Raw genomic sequence first — 19,010 nt, 5'->3', positions numbered from 1 at the left:
TTGCAGCGTAAGTGCCTGATTCACAAAGCACTTACCTGTAAACTTGCGGTGGTGTAACGTAAATGCGCTCGGCGCAAGCCCGCCTAATTCAAATGGGGCGGGCATTCCCGCGCCGAACGTACTGCGCATGCTCCGTCGGGAAAATTACCCGACGTGCATTGCGCTAAATGATGTCGCACGGACGTCATTTGCTTAGACGTTAACGTAAATGGCGTCCAGCGCCATTCACGGACGACTTACGCAAATGACGTAATTTTCAAATTTCGACGCGGGAACGACGGCCATACTTAACATTGGCTAGTCCACCTAGAGGGCAGCCTTAGTTTTACGTAGCGCATCTCGACGTAAACGACGTAAAGTTAGAGCGACGGGTAACGTGGACGTTCGGGAATCGCCGTAAGTAGTCATTTGCATATTCTACGCCGACCGCAATGGAATCGCCACCTAGCGGCCGGCCTAGAATTGCATCCTAAGATCCGACGGTGTAATTCAATTCCACCTGTCGGATCTTAGAGCCATCTATGCGGAACTGATTCTATGAATCAGCCGCATAGATACGACAAGCGTATCTCAGAGATACGCCGTCGTATCTCGGCTGTGAATCTGGCCCTGTGTTCTCTAAACCAATTTGAATTTAGATTTTTATGTTTACATTGAAATGTAATTTTTGAAAAGCAATGCATAATGTAGGACTTTCAAAAAATGCTGCAGATTTACATTTTTTTTATTATGCATGTAGGTGGCCATCTTTGTTTATCTGTGAAGGATTCTTGTGAAAAGAAAGACAGAGTGGAACTGCGGGCTGCGGCAGGCAATGATCACACATATAAATGCAAATTTCATTGTATCAGGAAGTGGGACCCTGAACTTATAGCCCAGTTAGAGGTAAAGCAAAACATTAAGTAGCTTTCCACAGACAATCTTTTGGTATATAAAAATAAGTTGCGCTTATATAACGTGAATGATTACAAATAGTGAAATATAATAGTGCTAAAAATACAAAAAGTTTTAAATGAATAAAAAAATAATAAGTGAGGAACTAAAAGGAATTGCATACGGAAATCTATATAGAAAAAAATCTATATAGAAAGACTTCATCAATAAAAATGAAATACATTGAAAAAAAACACACAATTATGTCCACATATCAAAAAGAAAAGACAATTATTTGAAAAATGTTAATTTCAATGAAGTAATCGAATCCAGATTCCTTCCACCTTCACCAAGAAAGAGAAGCAGGGCTGTCTTAATGAGAGGGCACACCTGGGCACTGCACAGGGGCCCCAGCTGCATGGGGGGCCCCTGCACTATCCCCAAAGCAGCTGGTCCTTGAGCCCATGCTGCCCCAAAATTGGGGGCCCCATAATGGCATTGAGAGTGATAGATACACAGGGGAGGCAGTCTGCCTCCTACCTACTTGATGTCTGTTTACCTGCACTGTCATCATTGAAGGGGCCCCATGATGCCCAGGGGCCCATGATGCTATTAAGACGGCCCTGAAGAGAAGAAGAGGGAGTTCTTGAGTTGAAAAAAAACAAACTGTGGGGAGTCGGACCCTTACCCCAACTGGTAAAAAAGAGCAAGTTCGTATACGCCAGCAGCAGGGGCGGACTGACCATTGAGTCACTCGGGCACTGCTCGAGGGCCCCATGCCACTAGGAGGCCCCATCAGGGTTGCCAGGCTCAGTAAAACCAGGGACAGTATGTAAAAATCTGTGTTTATTTTACATCTGTCCCTGATATGTCCGAAACTGACATGCTTTTGATGTGAAAATCCAGAGATTTTAGCTGCTCCGCCTCTGCACTGCCTCCTGTCGTGGTGGCCATCTGTAAGCCCGGGGGCCCCATAATCTTCTATTGCCCGGGGGCCCCATGAGTTGTCAGTCTGGCCAGCAGATTTAGACCTCTGCAGGGAATCCTCTAGATATAGCCAGAACTCCTCCATGATATCCCGAGTAGAAAACAGAAAATCCGGTCTGGGGGAGGCGCACTATGACAAAAAGTTACTTTTTACCAGTCTTGTCCAGGCCCTGGTATCTGTGGCTCCAATCTTTTGGTATAATTAGTGTTTGATTTTTAACTAAGGGTCAGAAGAGTACGTTTTATTAATCGCATTAGGCTCAGCTCACACTGATGCGACATAGGATTCGACTTGTGAGTGGTAGTGTCACCTTTGTTTAAAAAATAAATAAAAAATAAATAAAAAATAAATAAAAAATAAATAAAAAATTAACATTTAAACAAAGGGGGACTAGCTGTTTGATATGTTCTATACAAATAAAAATAGTTTGTTTTTGAAGATTAGGTTTATTGCAGTTGGGAATTTTGTAGTGGCTAGGTTAGCGCAAAGCTTATATATATATATATATATATATATATATATATATATATATATATCCAGATCCTCAAAGAAGTTACGCTGGCGTATCTATTGATACGCCGCGTAACTTCTATTTTGCTCTGGCGTATCTTTGTTTTGTATCCACAAAACAAGATACGCCTGAAGCTGTGCTAGATCCGACTGGCTTACGTCTTAGTACGCCGTCGGATCTAAGGTGCATTTTTACGCTGGCTGCTAGGTGGCGTTTCCGTCGATTTCCGCGTCGAGTATGCAAATTAGCTACGCGAATCCACAAACGTACGTTCGGCGCATTTTTTTACGTCGTTTCCGTAAGGCTTTTTTCGGCGTATAGTTACCCCTGCTATATGAGGCGTATCCTATGTTAAGTATGGCCGTCGTTCCCGCGTCGAAATTTGAAAATGTTACGTCGTTTGCGTAAGTCGTTTGCGAATAGGGCTTTGCCTAGAAGCATTGGCTTGTTGCGGGTTAATTTCGAGCATGCGCACTGGGATACCTCCACGGACGGCGCATGCGCAGTTAAAAAAAAAACGTCATTTACCTCGGGTCAAGACGTATTAACATAAAACACGCCCCCATCACATACATTTGAATTGCGCGCCCTTACGCCGCCAAAGTTACACTACGCCGCCTTAACTTATGGCACAAATTCTTTCAGGATACAAAAAAAAAGCTGTAAGTTACGGCGGCGTAGAGTATCAGAGATACACTACGCCGGACGGATAGAAGCGCCACGCTTCGTGGATCTGGCCCATAGTATTTATATATATCTATCTGTATTTGATTGAATAAATGTTTTTTTACATTTTTGAAACCAGAAATAAACAACTGCGGCCTTTAATATCCAACACTTGTCTGCTGGCTATTTATTTAAAATAAGGTTTAGGTCAGTGATGGCGAACCTTGGCACCGCAGATGTTTTGGAACGACATTTCCCATTATCTCATGCACTCTCCAGTGTACTTCAGCATCATGGGAAATGTAGTTCCAAAACATCTGGGGTGCCAAGATTCGCCAACACTGGTTTAGGTGTTATTTCCCATCTGCTGTCCCATGACAGATTACTAAAACCAATTCACATGAATATTTTATGTTTTTCATGCTCCCTTTCTAATAATACTATTGAAAGGTGCACACAGGACACCATTGTGTGTACATGGTGCATTGGGATGCTCGTTTGTTTTGTGGACTTTGCACACCCTCACTTATTTAAGACCTAAAGTAATATATTGGCTTTGAACAGCAGAAGTGCACATTCTTATATAACTGGATCATCCTGCATTCTCATGAAAATGCCCTTATCTTTAATTTCATTCTAGTGTTACTCAGGCTTCGTTTTTAACCAGTAGAGAGTAGGCAAAGCAATATATCATTTAGTAGTTGAGGTTCTTTATATTTTTTTGAACCATCTAAATGTTTGAACCATTAGCATTGTAATGAACTCTTGTTATCCGATACAGGGCACAGACGATCAGTGTCTTCAAGTGGTTCCAGTGAAGACCCTTCCTCTGGGCCAGGAACAGAAGATCCACCTTTCTACAGTACAAGTAAGGGCCTTCTTTATTCTGTTCTTCTACTAAAAGTAATAGTGATAAAGACCAGAGAATTGGTAAAATAATTTGCATGTCTTTACCAGTGTACTTTACCCACTTGCCGACCAGCCCCGTCATTGTACATCATCAGGTCGGCTCGTTCCCGCAAATCGCCGTCATTGTATGTCAGATCAGGGACTCTATTTTGTGGACGCGCGCGTGCCTACTGACCAGCGGGGGGAGCCAGTCAGCAGGTCCGGCAGACTTGATGTCTGCTGGTCACCCGCAATCGTTCCCCGGAGTGACAGAACAGTAATTTGCCTGTGTAAACAAGGCAGATCTCCGTTCTGACAGGGGAGATCACACAGACCCTGTCTTTCTGCTATGCAGGAAGACAGATCTGTGTGTTTCCCCAGTCACACAATCCCCCATACAGTTAGTAAACACACTGAGGGAACACATTTAACCCCTTGATCCCCCCTGACGTTAACCCCCTTCCCTGCCAGTGTCATTAGTACAATAACAGTGCATATTTTTAGCACTGATTACTGTAATAATGTCACTGGTTCCCAAAAAAGGTGTCCGATCTGTCCGCCGCAATATCGCAGATCACTGCCATTACTAGTAAAAAAAATAATAATAACAATGGCATAAATCTATTCCCTATTTTGTAGATGATATAATTTATGTGAAAAACAATCAATATACACTTATTGCGATTTCTTTTACCAAAAATATGTAGAAGAATATATATCGCCCTAAATTGAGGAAGAAATTTGTTTTTTTATATGTTTTGGGGGATATTTATTATAGCAAAAATTAAAAGATATTGCTTCTTTTTCAGAATTGACACAATTCTTTTGTTTATAGCGCAAAAATTTAAAACCGCAGTGGTGATCAAATACCACCAAAATAAAGTTCTATTTGTGGGGGAAAGAAAGGACATACATTTTATTTGGGTACAGCATAGCACGACCACGCAATTGTCAGTTAAAACTACGCAGTGCGATATTGCAAAAAATGGCCTGGTCATTAAGGGGATAAATCCTTCCAGTCCTTAAGTGGTTCAATTACAACTCAAAAGTGAAGTAAGCTTATCTCCAAATATTTTTAGCATCTGATGTAAGTATTTGACATTTTTACACCCTTCTGTCAGAGAGTATATGCTTAGAGTTGAAGCACATACCATAATGCGAAGTCACCAGTCAGTAAAATGTGGTACTTGCTGGTTATGATTTTACACCTAAAAACTCCACATAATACTATGATTGGTGGAAATGGTTACCTAATAGGGCCGGGGCAAGGGGTGGGCAGGAGGTGCAGATGCCCTGGACATAGCAGAGCAAAGGGGCAGATATTGGACAAAGGGTAGTAAACCCCTTCTACGACATGCTCTAACCCTGGGGGAGGGGGCCTAGTTCTGCATCCTTGCCCTGGGCGCTAGAGAGACCTGTCCATGTACTGTTGTCTAAAGTTAACATCTGTTATAGCACAGCAAGATAAACAATGTAACATTGGTAAAATAATTTTTAAAAGCAGTAAGCAGAAAGAAGGTTACATTTTTTTTCAAGCATACAACTTTTTACAATACCAAATACTGGTGCCCAAGAGATCACTGCTGTAAAAAAATAAAAAAATAAGAAAAGAGAGACATACTCTAAATGCCTACATTTGTTTCGTACAATGGTTGTCATCTTGCTTTGTTTCTCTATTGTAGTTTAATTCTTTAGTAAAACGCTTAACACATACCAAAGTGTTCTCTCAAGTACCATTATGACCTGTAATTGTTTTGATACGTATACTTCTTTAGCATGCCTTTCATGCTTTTGCAGCATAATTAATATATTAATGGCATGCATAGGTGTGTGCAGGGGGTGTGCCTAGGCACACCCTAATCACCCCGTGCAGAGTAGATTCCCCCTGCTGCCTGGGCTCATGTCATTTACTGTCCACTTCCTTTTTTGAATGAGCACAGTGAGTGATTGGTACAGATCACTCACTATGTTCATTCATAACTGAAGCCTAGTAAACTGTGTTTACTAGGCTTCAGTTTGTGAATGAATAGGAAGCAACTCAGTACAGAGCATTTCTCATTCAATTACTGTCCAGTGCAGCTGACGCTGTATATACAGTATATATATATATATATACATACATACATACATACAGTGTATATACAGTTTATACACACACATGTGCGTTTAAGCTTTGGGGTGCACACCCTAATGCAATAGTCTGCGCACACCACTGATAGCATGCAATACCAAGCTGCTGGTAACAAAGCGAACAGAATATTCGTATGCATTAAAAGGGAGATTAATTCAAGGGATAAAATGATAATTCTCCCACTCTACAAGACTCTGGTCCGGCCTCACCTGCAGTATGCTGTCCAGTTCTGGGCACCAGTCCTCATGAAGGATGTACTGAAAATGGAGAGAGTACAAAGAAGGGCAACAAAGCTGCTAATAAAGGGTCTGTAGAATATTAGTTATGAGGAAAGGTTGCGAGCCCTGAACTTATGCTCTCTGGAGAAGAGACTCTTGAGAGGGGAGATGATTTAAATTTACAAATACCATACTGGTGACCCCACAATAGGGATAAAACTTTTTTGCAGAAGGGAGTTTAAAAGGACACGTGGCCACTCATTAAAATTAGAAGATAAGCGGTTTAACCTTAAACTACGTAGAGGTTTTTTTTTACTGTAAGAGCGGCAAGGATGTGGAATTCCCTTCCACAGGCGGTGGTCTCAGCGGGGGGCATCGATAGTTTCAAAAAACTATTAGATAAGCACTTGAAAGACCACAAGATATAGGGATATACAATGTAATACTGACATAAAATCACACACATAGGTTGGACTTGTGTCTTTTTTCAACCTCACCTACTATGTAACTATTGTAAAGTTGGGGGTTGTTTAGCTTCTGTGTAGAGCATACCAGTGAGCAGAGTCCCACACCAGTTGTGCTTTTTAAGGGCTTGTTGGCCCACTTTTATTAAAGAAAGAAAAAAACGTCCATCCAGAATTCCCACGCAGGGGGTTTCAGTTTGCTACAGCAGTGAAATAATAATCAATGGAAAATGCAGAGCCACCTGGCTCTCTTCAGAAATACTGCTGCTTAGGCAGCCTTCTTGGCCATACAACAAAGTTCCTATACAACCACTGTACCTCTTTTCAGCTTTCGTGCTGCTCAGCCCACAGCCTTGGGCCCTCTGACTGCACCATGCAGACGTGCATGCTTCTCCCTTGCTTGCCTGGACTCCTTGGGAGGGTGGAGCCCAGAACCCTATTCCTGACTCTGCTATAAGCCCAGGACCCACCTGCTCAATCAACCAGCCAGACTCCTGGCTGTTTCCAAAACCCGGTCCCAGGATTGGAGATTCCATCCCACCCATATCGCTATGGAATCTCCGGGCTGCAGGTCCCCAAGTGGATTTTACAAACTTCGGAGGAAACTGATCAAACAGATTCCTCCACATTAAATAACCCTGGAGCCCCTCAACCAGCCTATTTGAGAACCCGACAATTACCAGGACAGGGAACTGTACTGTCACACTATGTATATGATTTTGGCTTGAGCAAGAGTCGAGCAAAGCTAAATCAGTTAATAAAAAGTAAGATTTTGTTTTGCTCCTAATTAAGCTTTTCTAAGCCCAGTAATACTTTTTACACATTTGCTCCTGCTGTGGTTCATCAAAGTTTCTCATTATGGTTCACCATTAAACTGCCCCTGGTATTCCTGTATCACCTCTTGGACCACATATTTTGCCATGCTGTTTATCTAAATATATAATGTCTGAATGTTACTTTGCATATATGCCTTGGGTGGTACCGTATTTATCGGCGTATACCGCGCACTTTTTTACCCTGAAATTCAGGGCAAAATCGTGGGTGCGCAATATACGTCGATACCCGCTTCCCGCGCCGAGTTTGAATTACTGCACCGGCATATACCGAGCGCAGTATACTCGTGTATAGTCAGGCAGGCTTGGCTTCTCTCGCAGTCACGTCCTGGACGTACAGGACGCACAGGACGTGACCGCGAGAGGAGCCGAGCCTGCCCGACTATACACGAGTGTACTACGCTCGGTATATGCCGGCGCAGTAGTTCAAACTCAGCACGGGAAGCGGGGATCGAGCGGGGAGGACACTGCAGAAGGACGCCGGACCCGACGAGGAGGACACCACCGAAGCCGCAGACGGACGCCGGACCCGACGAGGCCGCCGATGGAAGCCGGGCAAGACACCAAAACTGTAAGTACTAAAATCTTTTTTTTTACAGTAATGCGGTTCCACTTTAGGGGTGCTCGCTATATGCCGGAGCGTGCAATACCCTGATAAATACGGTATTTAGAACTGTCTGCAAATGTACTAAATGTTTCCTCTTTGTTTATATTGAATTTATTTCTCATACCTTTTTGTATGATTTCCTCCACGTGCCTTGATTACATTCTACAGTGCAAATTCCTGCTGGAAAATAACCGGGTACTACCAAAGACCTGCTAGGATGTGCATGTATCTGAATGACTATGTTGGGAACATTAGCTCCTTGTGCAGCATGGATGTATAAGCTTTATTCTATGTAGTAGGTTAAACACAGCAAAATTTGTTGATGGAATGGAAAGCGCTTAGAAGGACACTCAGCACAATGAGGCTTTAAAAGGTCAGTCCACCCCAAAGTGTTATTTTAGTTTGAGGTGGATCCTGGGTGGCTGGTGCAATCCCTGACATCTTATACTGTATGTCCTGGATACTTAAAGTAGAACTATAGGCAAAACTTTTGTTCTCATTTTGGATAGAGCAGGATAGGGTTAGATTTGTCAGATTTGTTTTTGCCATCTGTGTCCCATTGCAGAGATGTATCTTCACTTCCTGTCCCATAGCCAAACAGGAAGTGAGAGGGAATAGCTGTAAATTAAAGGGGTGTTCCACTCATTTTTTATGTTTATTAAAAGTCAGCAGCTACAAAAAGTGTAGCTGCTGGCTTTTAATAAACATACACTTACCTGCTCCACCATCCAGCGCCGCACGGAGCTCCGCTCCTCTCCCCCCCTCTCCGCCGAGGTCTCCATCATAATTGTGGGCACCCGGTCGTGACAGCTTTCGGCTTTACGGCCGGGCACTCACTGCGCATGCGCGAGCGGCGCTGCGCCATCTGATTGGACAGGCGATCGCCTGGGACTTGTCACGTGTCCCAGGCGATCGCCTACAGGAGGGGCTGCCAAAAGGCGATTAGACTATTCGCCTTTGCAGCCCCTCGGCGGAAGGAGGAAGTGGGACAGGAAGTCCCACTCCTCCTGAAGCCCCCACTCCCCCCCCAAAAAAATTACACGCCAAATGTGGCATGTAAGGGGGCGAGGAGTGGATTAAGCGGAAGTTCCACTTTTGGGTGGAACTCCGCTTTAAGGGAATTCCTTGGGGACCCCTAGGTCAGCAGAACTAGTGTGTCTATTGGAAGATTTCCCCTCTATTACTTTTCTGGGGCAACCCAAAAGTTGGGTAATTTCCTTTACTTTCAATGATAATGGTGGACAGGACAAATGAGAGGGAGAATCTCCTTAACGAGGGGGGCACAGACAGCAATAAAAACTGACAGGTGTTCTAATCCATCTCCACTCTAAAGAAAATAAGTTTTGCCTTTGCCTTTGCCCCTGATGAAGTCACATGATGTGACGAACACGCGTCGGGAACACAGAGTACATACTAGGAGCAGCACCTGACGGACGGTGGACGAGCGCGGTGTTCGTGGCTACGTGACCGCCTTTAGACTGCCCCATACGGCTCGAGTGATACTAAGTGGAGAAACTGACAGCTGGAAGTGGATAAGGATACGAGCGCGGCGCTCGTGGAGACAGGCACACGCTCCCTACACACTCTTGTAAGTTGTGTAAGTGGACAGCCAACCACCTCTTATTTTGAGTATTTTGTCTCCTTTTTGCCTATAAGAAGACATAGCTACAACACCTATACCATTGTTCTTTTATGTATGTACCGCGATTGAGATCAGACAAGCAGATATCCATCTAACAGCTAGCTGGCACAGTGATACATCTGGGTCTGTATAAGAACAGGGAGGTAAGCTGTTTCATTCACCATCGGTGAAGGGTGCACGGTGTGTGGACTTTACTTGATCACACACTTTCACTCACTTGAGCTTGTTATCTCCCACACTTAAACACCTTTTTACTCATTTGTCACTTTATATTTGTTGGATTGCACTCCATTATTGTCCACAAGATTTCATATCACATTTTTTTCAAGTCCTGCCATTTTTATTTATTTTTTGCCTACTCCCCCATCCATCACAGGAGTCCTTTTGTGAGACCCTGGTTTACTCATTATTTATATTTGTAGACCTCTATGTGTGTTTCCTTCTACACAGTCTGGGTCAGATCACACCCATTTCATTTCCAATTGTAGGTCACTTCCATTCTGTCAAGCACACCCCACTACCTCACTGGTCCACACTCTTTTGTCCACCTTCCCCTCCCTTCCCTTTCCCTTTCCAGGTTCCCACAGCGCAGACACTCCCATCATCTTCACAGTATCATTCTTTGTCTTGAGAGGACATTTTTTTCTGTTTGCTGCAGTATTTCACTCACCTCATCACCCCCTTTCCGGCCTACTCCCCCTCACTTATATCCTATACAGCGCAGGAGTTTCACCTAGTATATGATGACATTTGAACTGAAGATACTGAAAACAATGTAATGCAATACAAGTGTGAGCATTTTCAAAAGCATCATGACATTGTTGTTGCTTTAATGGAACTGAGTATATAAGTCACCCCCCTTCCCTGGCTACCTCTCTCCTTGCGACTAAGCATATTGTGATGGAAAGCTTGAAGGAGGGGCAGGGACATTTAGTAAGTTACTATTCCGCTTGTAAACTAAAAAAAACATTTGGAAGCGCTGACATTGGTGTGCAGTTTACATTTACCAGTACCTTAAAGTTGTGAAGATAAGCTCCTTGTGCTGACATCCGGGTGGCCACAGTGGAGGAGAGGTGCAGGTGCAGTAATCAGAAGTTTACCACTCTTATGCTGATGACACACAACTGTATTTTCGCATCTGCAACAAAAAGGATCATTATCTCGGACTAGAGAAATGCCTTACTTTAATAAAAAACTGGATGACGAAGAGTTACCTTAAACTCAACGGTTCAAAAACTTCTCCTGTTACACGCCAATCGAAAGAGACTTCCCACAACCATATGGACACCGCCGCCCATTCTGGGACAAACTATCACCCCTAGCACCAAAGTCAAAAGTCTCTGAGTCATTTTTTACACCCACATGACAATGGATGCACAAATAGGGTCAGTAGTCAGCGGATCGCACCATTTGCTGCGCCTGCTACGCAGTCTCATTCCCTTTATCCCGAAAGAAGACATAGCAGTCGTGGTGGGAACAATTATCAACTCCAGACTTGACTATGCAAATGCCCTTTATCTCGGACTCCCAAAGTACCAAATCACTCGTCTGCAAGTCGTTCAAAATACGGCCGCTCGACTTGTGACTGGGAAAAAAACATGGGAATCAATCTCACCTTCACTGAGATGCCTTCATTGGTTGCCAGTAAAAGACAGAATCACTTTCAAGGCACTCTGTCTAACGCATAAGTGTGTCCCCCAATATCTATGCGAAAAACTAAAAGCTCACAACCCCAATCGCATTCTGCGATCCACCAATCAAAATCTACTCCAGATACCCAAAGCCAGATACAAGTCCAAAGGAGAACGTAGATTTGCAGTCCAAGGACCTAGACTATGGAAGGCTCTACCAACCAGCATCCGCTCGGAGGTGAATTACCTGGCCTTCAGAAAAAAAATCAAAACCCATCTTTTCTGAGGGCAAAAGTTCAGCCAGGGAAAGGATATTAAGTGCCCAGAGGCGATTCAGTTCGCAAACGTTGCGCTATATAAGTTTCTCACTCACTCACTAGAGTGGTGCTGTTTGCTCCCTGTTATAGTGGTAGGCTCTGTTCCTGTTACCTGGGTTTTGCCTATTCTTGCCCACCTTTGCATTTTCCCTCTCCTCCAGTTACAGTTACATAATTATATCAAAATTATATAGTTAGTCTGAGGGCAACCGTCAGAAATTTTGGGGCCCCTTACACTTTTTTTTAAGCTGTAGGCCTGGGCCCCGACCTCCAACCCACGAGCTGAGAACCGGGGGGGGGGGAATGTGCTGCTGAGAAACTGAAAGTGTCTTCTTCTCTTCTCCCCTCTCTCCCGCATCACGCCAATTACCGGGGGGGGGGGACCCGAGAGACTGAAAGTGTAATTCCCTCTTCTTTACCCCTCTCTCCTGCATCATGACGATTACGTGGGGGCCCCCTGGGGACATTCGGGCCCCTTACAGGTGTAATGCCTGTACCCCGCTGATGGCAGCCCTGGTTAATCTGGTTGAAAAAAGACTCAAGTCCATCTAGTTCAACCAATAAAATGGCAAAATATAATATCCTAAAAGTTACATTTTCCTGAACATAAAATGAATTATAAAATCGAACAGGGGTGAGTGGGACCCCCACATAAAGGCCACAATAAGTTTGCCGACACTATAACTCAGTACAGATATCTCACCAATAGGGTCCCTGAGAGATATAAGACACTGTTAGGTGGTTTAACTCTCCAGCATCTGTCAGACACTGGAAAATCAGTTTTGAGTGGATTGACTTTTTAAAGACTTTTTGTATAATATAGATGTGTTTTGTTGTTGTTAAAGCGGGGGTTCCGCGGGTTATCCTTTTTTTTTTTTGCATTCTTCTGGCGCTCTTACCTTTAGCACCCCTCCACCAGTGTGTTCCACTCCTTTAGCCGCCGTAATCTGTCTTCTCGAGGAAACGATAGTTTATAAAAACGAGCGATGGTCGTTTCCATTTTAACTGTGGGCACTGTGAAGCCCACAGGGTAGTCTTCCGGGATACGGTGAATGCTGACCTCCCAGCATTCACCGCTCTATCCCGCGCATGTGCAGTGCTGACAGCGAGCGTCGCCGTCAACACGACACTGTTGCCATAACAACGGCCGGCACAATAAGCTCACGCCCCGTTGTAAAGACTCCTACCTTTCCTATTAGCTGTAGCTCAGAACGGTCACTGAGCAGCTGATAGGAAAGGTAAGCAGATAGAGTTTCCACTGTGCCCTCAATACGAGATAGTGCCCGCTTGCTGAGTCACGTGACCCGCAAGCACAGCGCGTCTCCTGGGATTCTCATGACTCCCAGGAGACATAGCGCTGGTCGGGGGAAAAGGACCATACACGCCCACTCCCCGCGGGGAATGTTGATTGACAGGACACAAATGGCAGCAATACAAAGGTAAGGATGGCGATTAAAAAAAAACAAACAGCAAATTATTTCTTGTCTATGGCTAGTAGTTGACTTCAGCCAAAGTGAAAATTTAGGGTGATCCTCCGCTTTAATGTCCTTGAATGATGGCCATTTTATATTGGGAGAGAAAGTTGTGATATATATCTCAGAACAAAATATCGATTTGCAAAGTTGAATCTGCACCTGGTACCTTACCATATAATGCCAGTGTTCAATCTGAGGAAATGTGTACCATAAGTATATGCAATCAGCTTTCTTTCCTTTTCTAGGGACTTGGGATTTTGACATCCTTTTCTTAACATACATTTGATACTGATTCCATTGTATGCAGTGACAGGTATTTATAAAAGTGTTACATACCATTTTGCATACAATTAGTGCTTATCCAGCACTAAACACTCCTGCGAATATGGTGGTCCCTGCAATAGCATAGGCATAGGACAATGACTTAGTAATATACACAATACTGATGCTGCTTCAGGCACAGTTATGCTCCATCCTCTCCAGCTAAAGCCTAGTACACACAGGCCGAATGACGGTCGACATGGGCTGGTTCAATAAAAAATGGCTGACATTTGGCCCATGTTTATGGCAGCCGGTCCGGCAGAAGCTGGCCGTTCTGTCAGATGAGCATGATGGAAAACCAGCAGCAGACCGGCTGCTGATCAGCGCTCTCAGCCAATGGAGTGTTCTGACAGAGGGGGAGGGGGCGGTGGGCGTGCCCTCTGTCTGAACACAACAGCTTAACAGGGGAGATCACGGTACTAACATCAGATCGCTAGTACAGCGGCTCTGACCGGAGCTGACCGTTTTGACCATAGACTTTACCTTACACATCAGCCATGTGTGGGGAACGGTGTCAAGTGCTTTTGCAAAATCCAAGTATGTTGTTAATGGGAAGAATAAAGCCCCATCATTGATGGCAGTTGTAGAAATAGTGCCCCATCATTGGTGTCAGTGTGGGGCATAGTGTCTTAAACAACAGGTAAAAGGTGCAGTTTTGGTTCCACTGCCTCAAGGGCTTAACTGTAGAGTATGCCCTTAAAAATATCATGTCATTAGTTCTTACTTTTTTAAACTACCTTTCAATACGGTAAAAATAATAAATACTTATGACAAATCTTGTCCTCTGATCCACTCATTTAGTAAGATGTTAAAAGCACTAAAAATTTACCCAGAATCCAACAATTTATATGGGTAGAGATCATATCTGGGTGTGCAGCTGTCAATCTTTTCAATGACATAAGATTATTTCATCTATTGTATTTATTTATTTATTTATTATTTGCCCATTGGTGTGTGTCATGACAGTATAGCATTGACACTCAATTATTTTGCTATCTTCCATGGTATTATTTATTAGACTGGTAAAAAAAAATTACTTTGAGCTGTTCAGAATAATTAGTCAGAATTTTTTTTTCTAATTTGCGCTGTAAGAATTACATCTGGAATCCGCCTTTTTACTATAGAAAAGGGAGGACGTTTTGTCTTTAATTGGTCAGACTACAGTCTACCAAGTTGTGTAAGCAATAGGGGGATAGTGGCCTTGTTGTTAACAGTGAGGATGTGGGAGGTGGAGACCTTTTTTTACGACCTGGGGGGGCTCTGATCACATAGGGGATGTCGACTTTTCCTGATAAACCCATATAGCATATGCCGGTGCTGCTTTCTATAATAATGATAGTAGAACAATGGGGAAAACAATTAACCTACGAATACGTTTTTCTCTGCCTTGGTTCGTACTGTCAATAGAACTGCTCAAAGATACAAAGAATTATCATTATAGCTTCCTGCTTCTCTATAAGATGATCATCTACAGGAGGTAAACAAAATAATTGTTTAGTTCATGAAACTCATTTGCACCCTAATTAACATAGTTTCCTCATGTGTAAAAAATTCTCCGCACGTGCTGTGCCATTTACTCAGTGTTAGGATTCCTTAACTAGCTGTAAAAATTGCCTGAGGCAATCACACACCTTATCCATGTGATACAGATATGCAGAATGATTTGTAAGGTATTACACAGCAAGATCCAAAGAATACCTTAGATGTATATAAGGTATAGACACACATATGTATGTTATGTAGGAGCATATATGTATATAAGGTAGACACATGGATATTAAAAAAGACACATAACATAGATGTCTATAAGATAAACACATACATTAATGTAAGACACATATGGCATAATTTTCTACAGAACTTGAAAAACTTTACACAATCAATTGTGAATATGAGTTAAGAGTATGACATCTGTAAAAAGAGAGATCTTAAATTCCCAGTTTCTGACTTAAATTCAGTGAATATTGGGACTGTTTCTAATGTGGTCGATGTCTATAAGATGGACACATGGATGTATGTAAAACAGACCGTAACATAGATGCCTACAAGGGAGCCACTAAGGCCCCGTACACACGAGAGGATCTATCCGCTGGAATTTATCCGCGGATCACTTTCAGCGGATAAATCCGCTGGTGTGTACAACCCAGCGGATATTTATCCGCGGATATTTTTCGGGCCGATGGTTTTCACATGCTCACCTTCCAACGTTCAACAGCCAAAAGAAAGCCTGAGCTATGGCCCCTACAGTTTTATTAAAAGCATAGAATCACAAAACATGCATTGATTGGTTCACATCATACAGACACACCCACTCTACCCACCCCTCACCCATTCTACCCTCCCCTCTCCCTGTGACGTCTGTAGCACATGGCACCCTCATAGGTCAGTTCATATAGGGGATGGTTTCTTCTCACAAGTCCATTCCTGGGAAAGCTGCACACACATCCTCTTTATAAGTCCACGTGACATAAAAGTTCATTGTCAGCTCAGTAAGTTTCCTCCACAACCTTCACACAGGGGGGAAGGGGTGGTTTTCTGCTTACAACTGAGACAATACAGAGCAAGGAACAAGAAGGGGGTTTTGGGATAAAAGCCATCTAGGAATGCAGTGGGGGGGATGGGCCGGAGCACACATTTGAAAGATGAGAAGCAGAAGGAGAAAATGGAAGCTGAACTTTTCCTTTATCCCTTTTGTATATCCATCCAAGTTGAAATATACTTTAAAAACATATCTGACAAATCTTATCAAGGAAAATAAGCAGTATTGATCATTCCCATACATACATATGCATAATGCGTATAAAAACAAATAAACAGTATAAGGAAAAGAGGAACATTTCAGTAATTCTAATAATAAAAAGAATTAGCCTAAATTGAAAATAGGGATTTTATAGAATCACCCACTACAATTAGTGCCCTTGCAACAAGAACAATTGAGTTCAACAAAATGGTGGCCATCTGCACACAGACATCGACTAGCTGTTGCATGAATGTGGATGAAATGTCCAGACGTACACCATTTTGTTGAAGTCCACTTGAGCCTGACAAGCTGATCCTGTCTGTCTTGCACCAGTCTATCCACATGCTGATCTAATTGATATAGATTTGAGCTGTACTATTTTCATTGTTTTGAAGAACAACTGAGTACTGTCTGTGATACAACCATATTTTCAGGACACGTTTTTGGGGTGTACCTCCTTCTTCAAGGTCTTTGAAGAAGGAAGTATTTCTGGAAGTTTTCCTTAACATTTGGATGTTAGTGCAAAATATAAAAAGTATGACGGACAGTACTCAGTTGTTCTTACTGAAGATAATGGAGAGTTAGGCCTCTTCCACTACGGAGCCTGCCAGCTCTGCTGAGCCGGTGGATGATAAGTCCCTCTCTTCTCACTGAGCAGGGAGGGGATTGTGCAGCACCGCTGACTCCTATGGAGAGATCTGATGAAAACGGACAGCATGTCCGTTTTCATCAGATCTCACCCGATCCGATCCGCCATGGACGGATGGAGACGTATCGCCATCCATTTGATTTTGGTGGATCGGGTCAGATGTCAGCAGACAGGTCTCCGCTGACATCCGACACTCCATAGGCATGCATGGAGCTCAAAACTGACAGGCGGACCTGAACAGTCCGACCGTGTGAAAGGGGCCTTAAAGCTGAACTCTGGGCAAACCGCTAAATACACAGATGCCATAGATATAAGATAGCTGCCAGAGAATTTGTAAATTACAGTCTTTTTTGTTGGTATACATCAAGTATAGCTCCTCCAAGAGGTACATTGCATGTCATAATCTTAAGAAGGAACATGGGCTGTGGGCTCTTCTAAGAGGTTGTGGTGTGTGCTGTTGCTTTGTAGGGGCAGGGGGTATCTCTGCATTGGGTGCAGAGATTAGGAGCTGCACAGTAAAGAAAGCCGGCACTAAAGATCCCCAAAGTAATGTTTAGAATGAAAGAAGGAATTGAGTATATATATTTAACAGATTGATTGAATATGCACTTTAACTGCCCAATCATGCGAAAAGCTAATTTCTGTTTAAATACCCAATTGTGTAGATAAAATAGGTAAACAAAATTTTATTTTCACATTATTAGATAATTGAAGCGAATATTCATAACATTTATTAAATCTGAGAGTGTTTGTGTACTGCATGTTTCTTGATAACACCAAGGTAGGCTCAATCCACTAAAGCATTACAAATGCGGTATTTCCATTACTGTGTGGTATTTGCTTATTTTTATATTGAAAAATGGATTTATTAGTTCAAAAGCTGATTGGTTTCACTTGGATTAACTACTGCTTGCATGTTACTTCTTTTTTGTGTGTGTGTTACAAAGTAGTTAACATAGACTGTTCCAGAGCTTACTGCTTACAATGCTGCTAAGTTCAGGCTGGAAATTAAAATACTTTTTAATTTGGTGCCTATCAGTGAACATGAAACGTTTCTCTGTTGAGCCCTGGTTCACACTGGGTACGATTTGGTACAATTTGAGATGTGATTTGACATGTCAAATCGCATCTCAAATCGGCGGCATTTGCCGGCAATTGTCGGCAATGGCACTGTCCTAATCGGTGCGACGATACATATGAATACATAACTGCATTTTTTTATATTTCCTACATCTGCCTGGATTTCAGCTTAAATCTATGTGACAGTCTCTCAATCTCTTAGGGACTTTATTGGTGAGATCTCTGTTCTTGAGTTCCTGGGTGTGCATGCATGCTATGGCCTTTATGAGGGGTTCTTATTTTTCCTGCTGAACTTTGTTCTTTATTATGAAAATGTAACAGAGAGAGAGAGCTGGGACACACAAAGGTGGACAGGAACAACTTATAATAAATTACTACCAGTCAGGATTATTAGCAGGGATATCTTGCTGTTGGACAATCCACTATATTTAAAGGCCAGTAGGTCAGGCTCGAAAAATGGAAAGGTTCCCCACGGTGTTTAGAGTGGGGCAGGCTCCACCTACACCTAAAGTAATACTTTTGGGTGGATTAAGAAAAATGTCCAAACATATCTTTCTATATATAACTGACATCTAGAACTACACATTTTTTAAACCTTAATTTATTATTTTGTTATGGCAGTCCAGAGACCGTATTTAATTGTTAAAAAATTCAACTAGGTTTATGCAAATTGCTGGTGCTTCCGCTGCTTCCTTCCACTGCGCTGGATTCAGGTACAGTTTCCTATTTCTTCATTTAAACCTTTAATTTTTACTTTGCCTCTGCAAAAAATGCATGAGATGCCGTGCTATCTACTGCAATGACATTTTCCACCAGATTGTGTTTTTATAAATGATGGACATTCCAGTCACACAAAACACAGCAGCAGAAAATAAAGAGGTGGCAGCTATTTCATTGTAAATACATGGTCATTTTACAATCATGGGGGCACAGGCTGCTTATAAGTAGTATGCACTGATCAGACCTAACTTTGTGA

General features: G+C 42.8%; 1 protein-coding gene across 2 annotated transcripts in view; it reads left to right on the top strand.

The window, feature by feature from the left end:
- Nucleotides 1–19,010, top strand: part of LOC120921142 (cytosolic phospholipase A2 delta-like) — a 90,004-nt gene that overhangs the window by 20,143 nt on the left and 50,851 nt on the right. The window contains exons 8-10 of one of the 2 annotated variants that reach the window (XM_040333826.1): nt 740–885; nt 3,820–3,906; nt 18,694–18,747. In XM_040333826.1, coding sequence (XP_040189760.1) covers nt 740–885; nt 3,820–3,906; nt 18,694–18,747 — 287 coding nt within the window. The remainder of the gene's footprint in view (nt 1–739; nt 886–3,819; nt 3,907–18,693; nt 18,748–19,010) is intronic. The other variant, XM_040333827.1, reaches the window with a different exon arrangement.

Source organism: Rana temporaria, chromosome 13, assembly GCF_905171775.1.
Source record: "Rana temporaria chromosome 13, aRanTem1.1, whole genome shotgun sequence".
Classification (NCBI taxonomy): Eukaryota; Metazoa; Chordata; class Amphibia; order Anura; family Ranidae; genus Rana; species Rana temporaria.
This window is presented reverse-complemented; position numbering and strand designations above follow the sequence as displayed.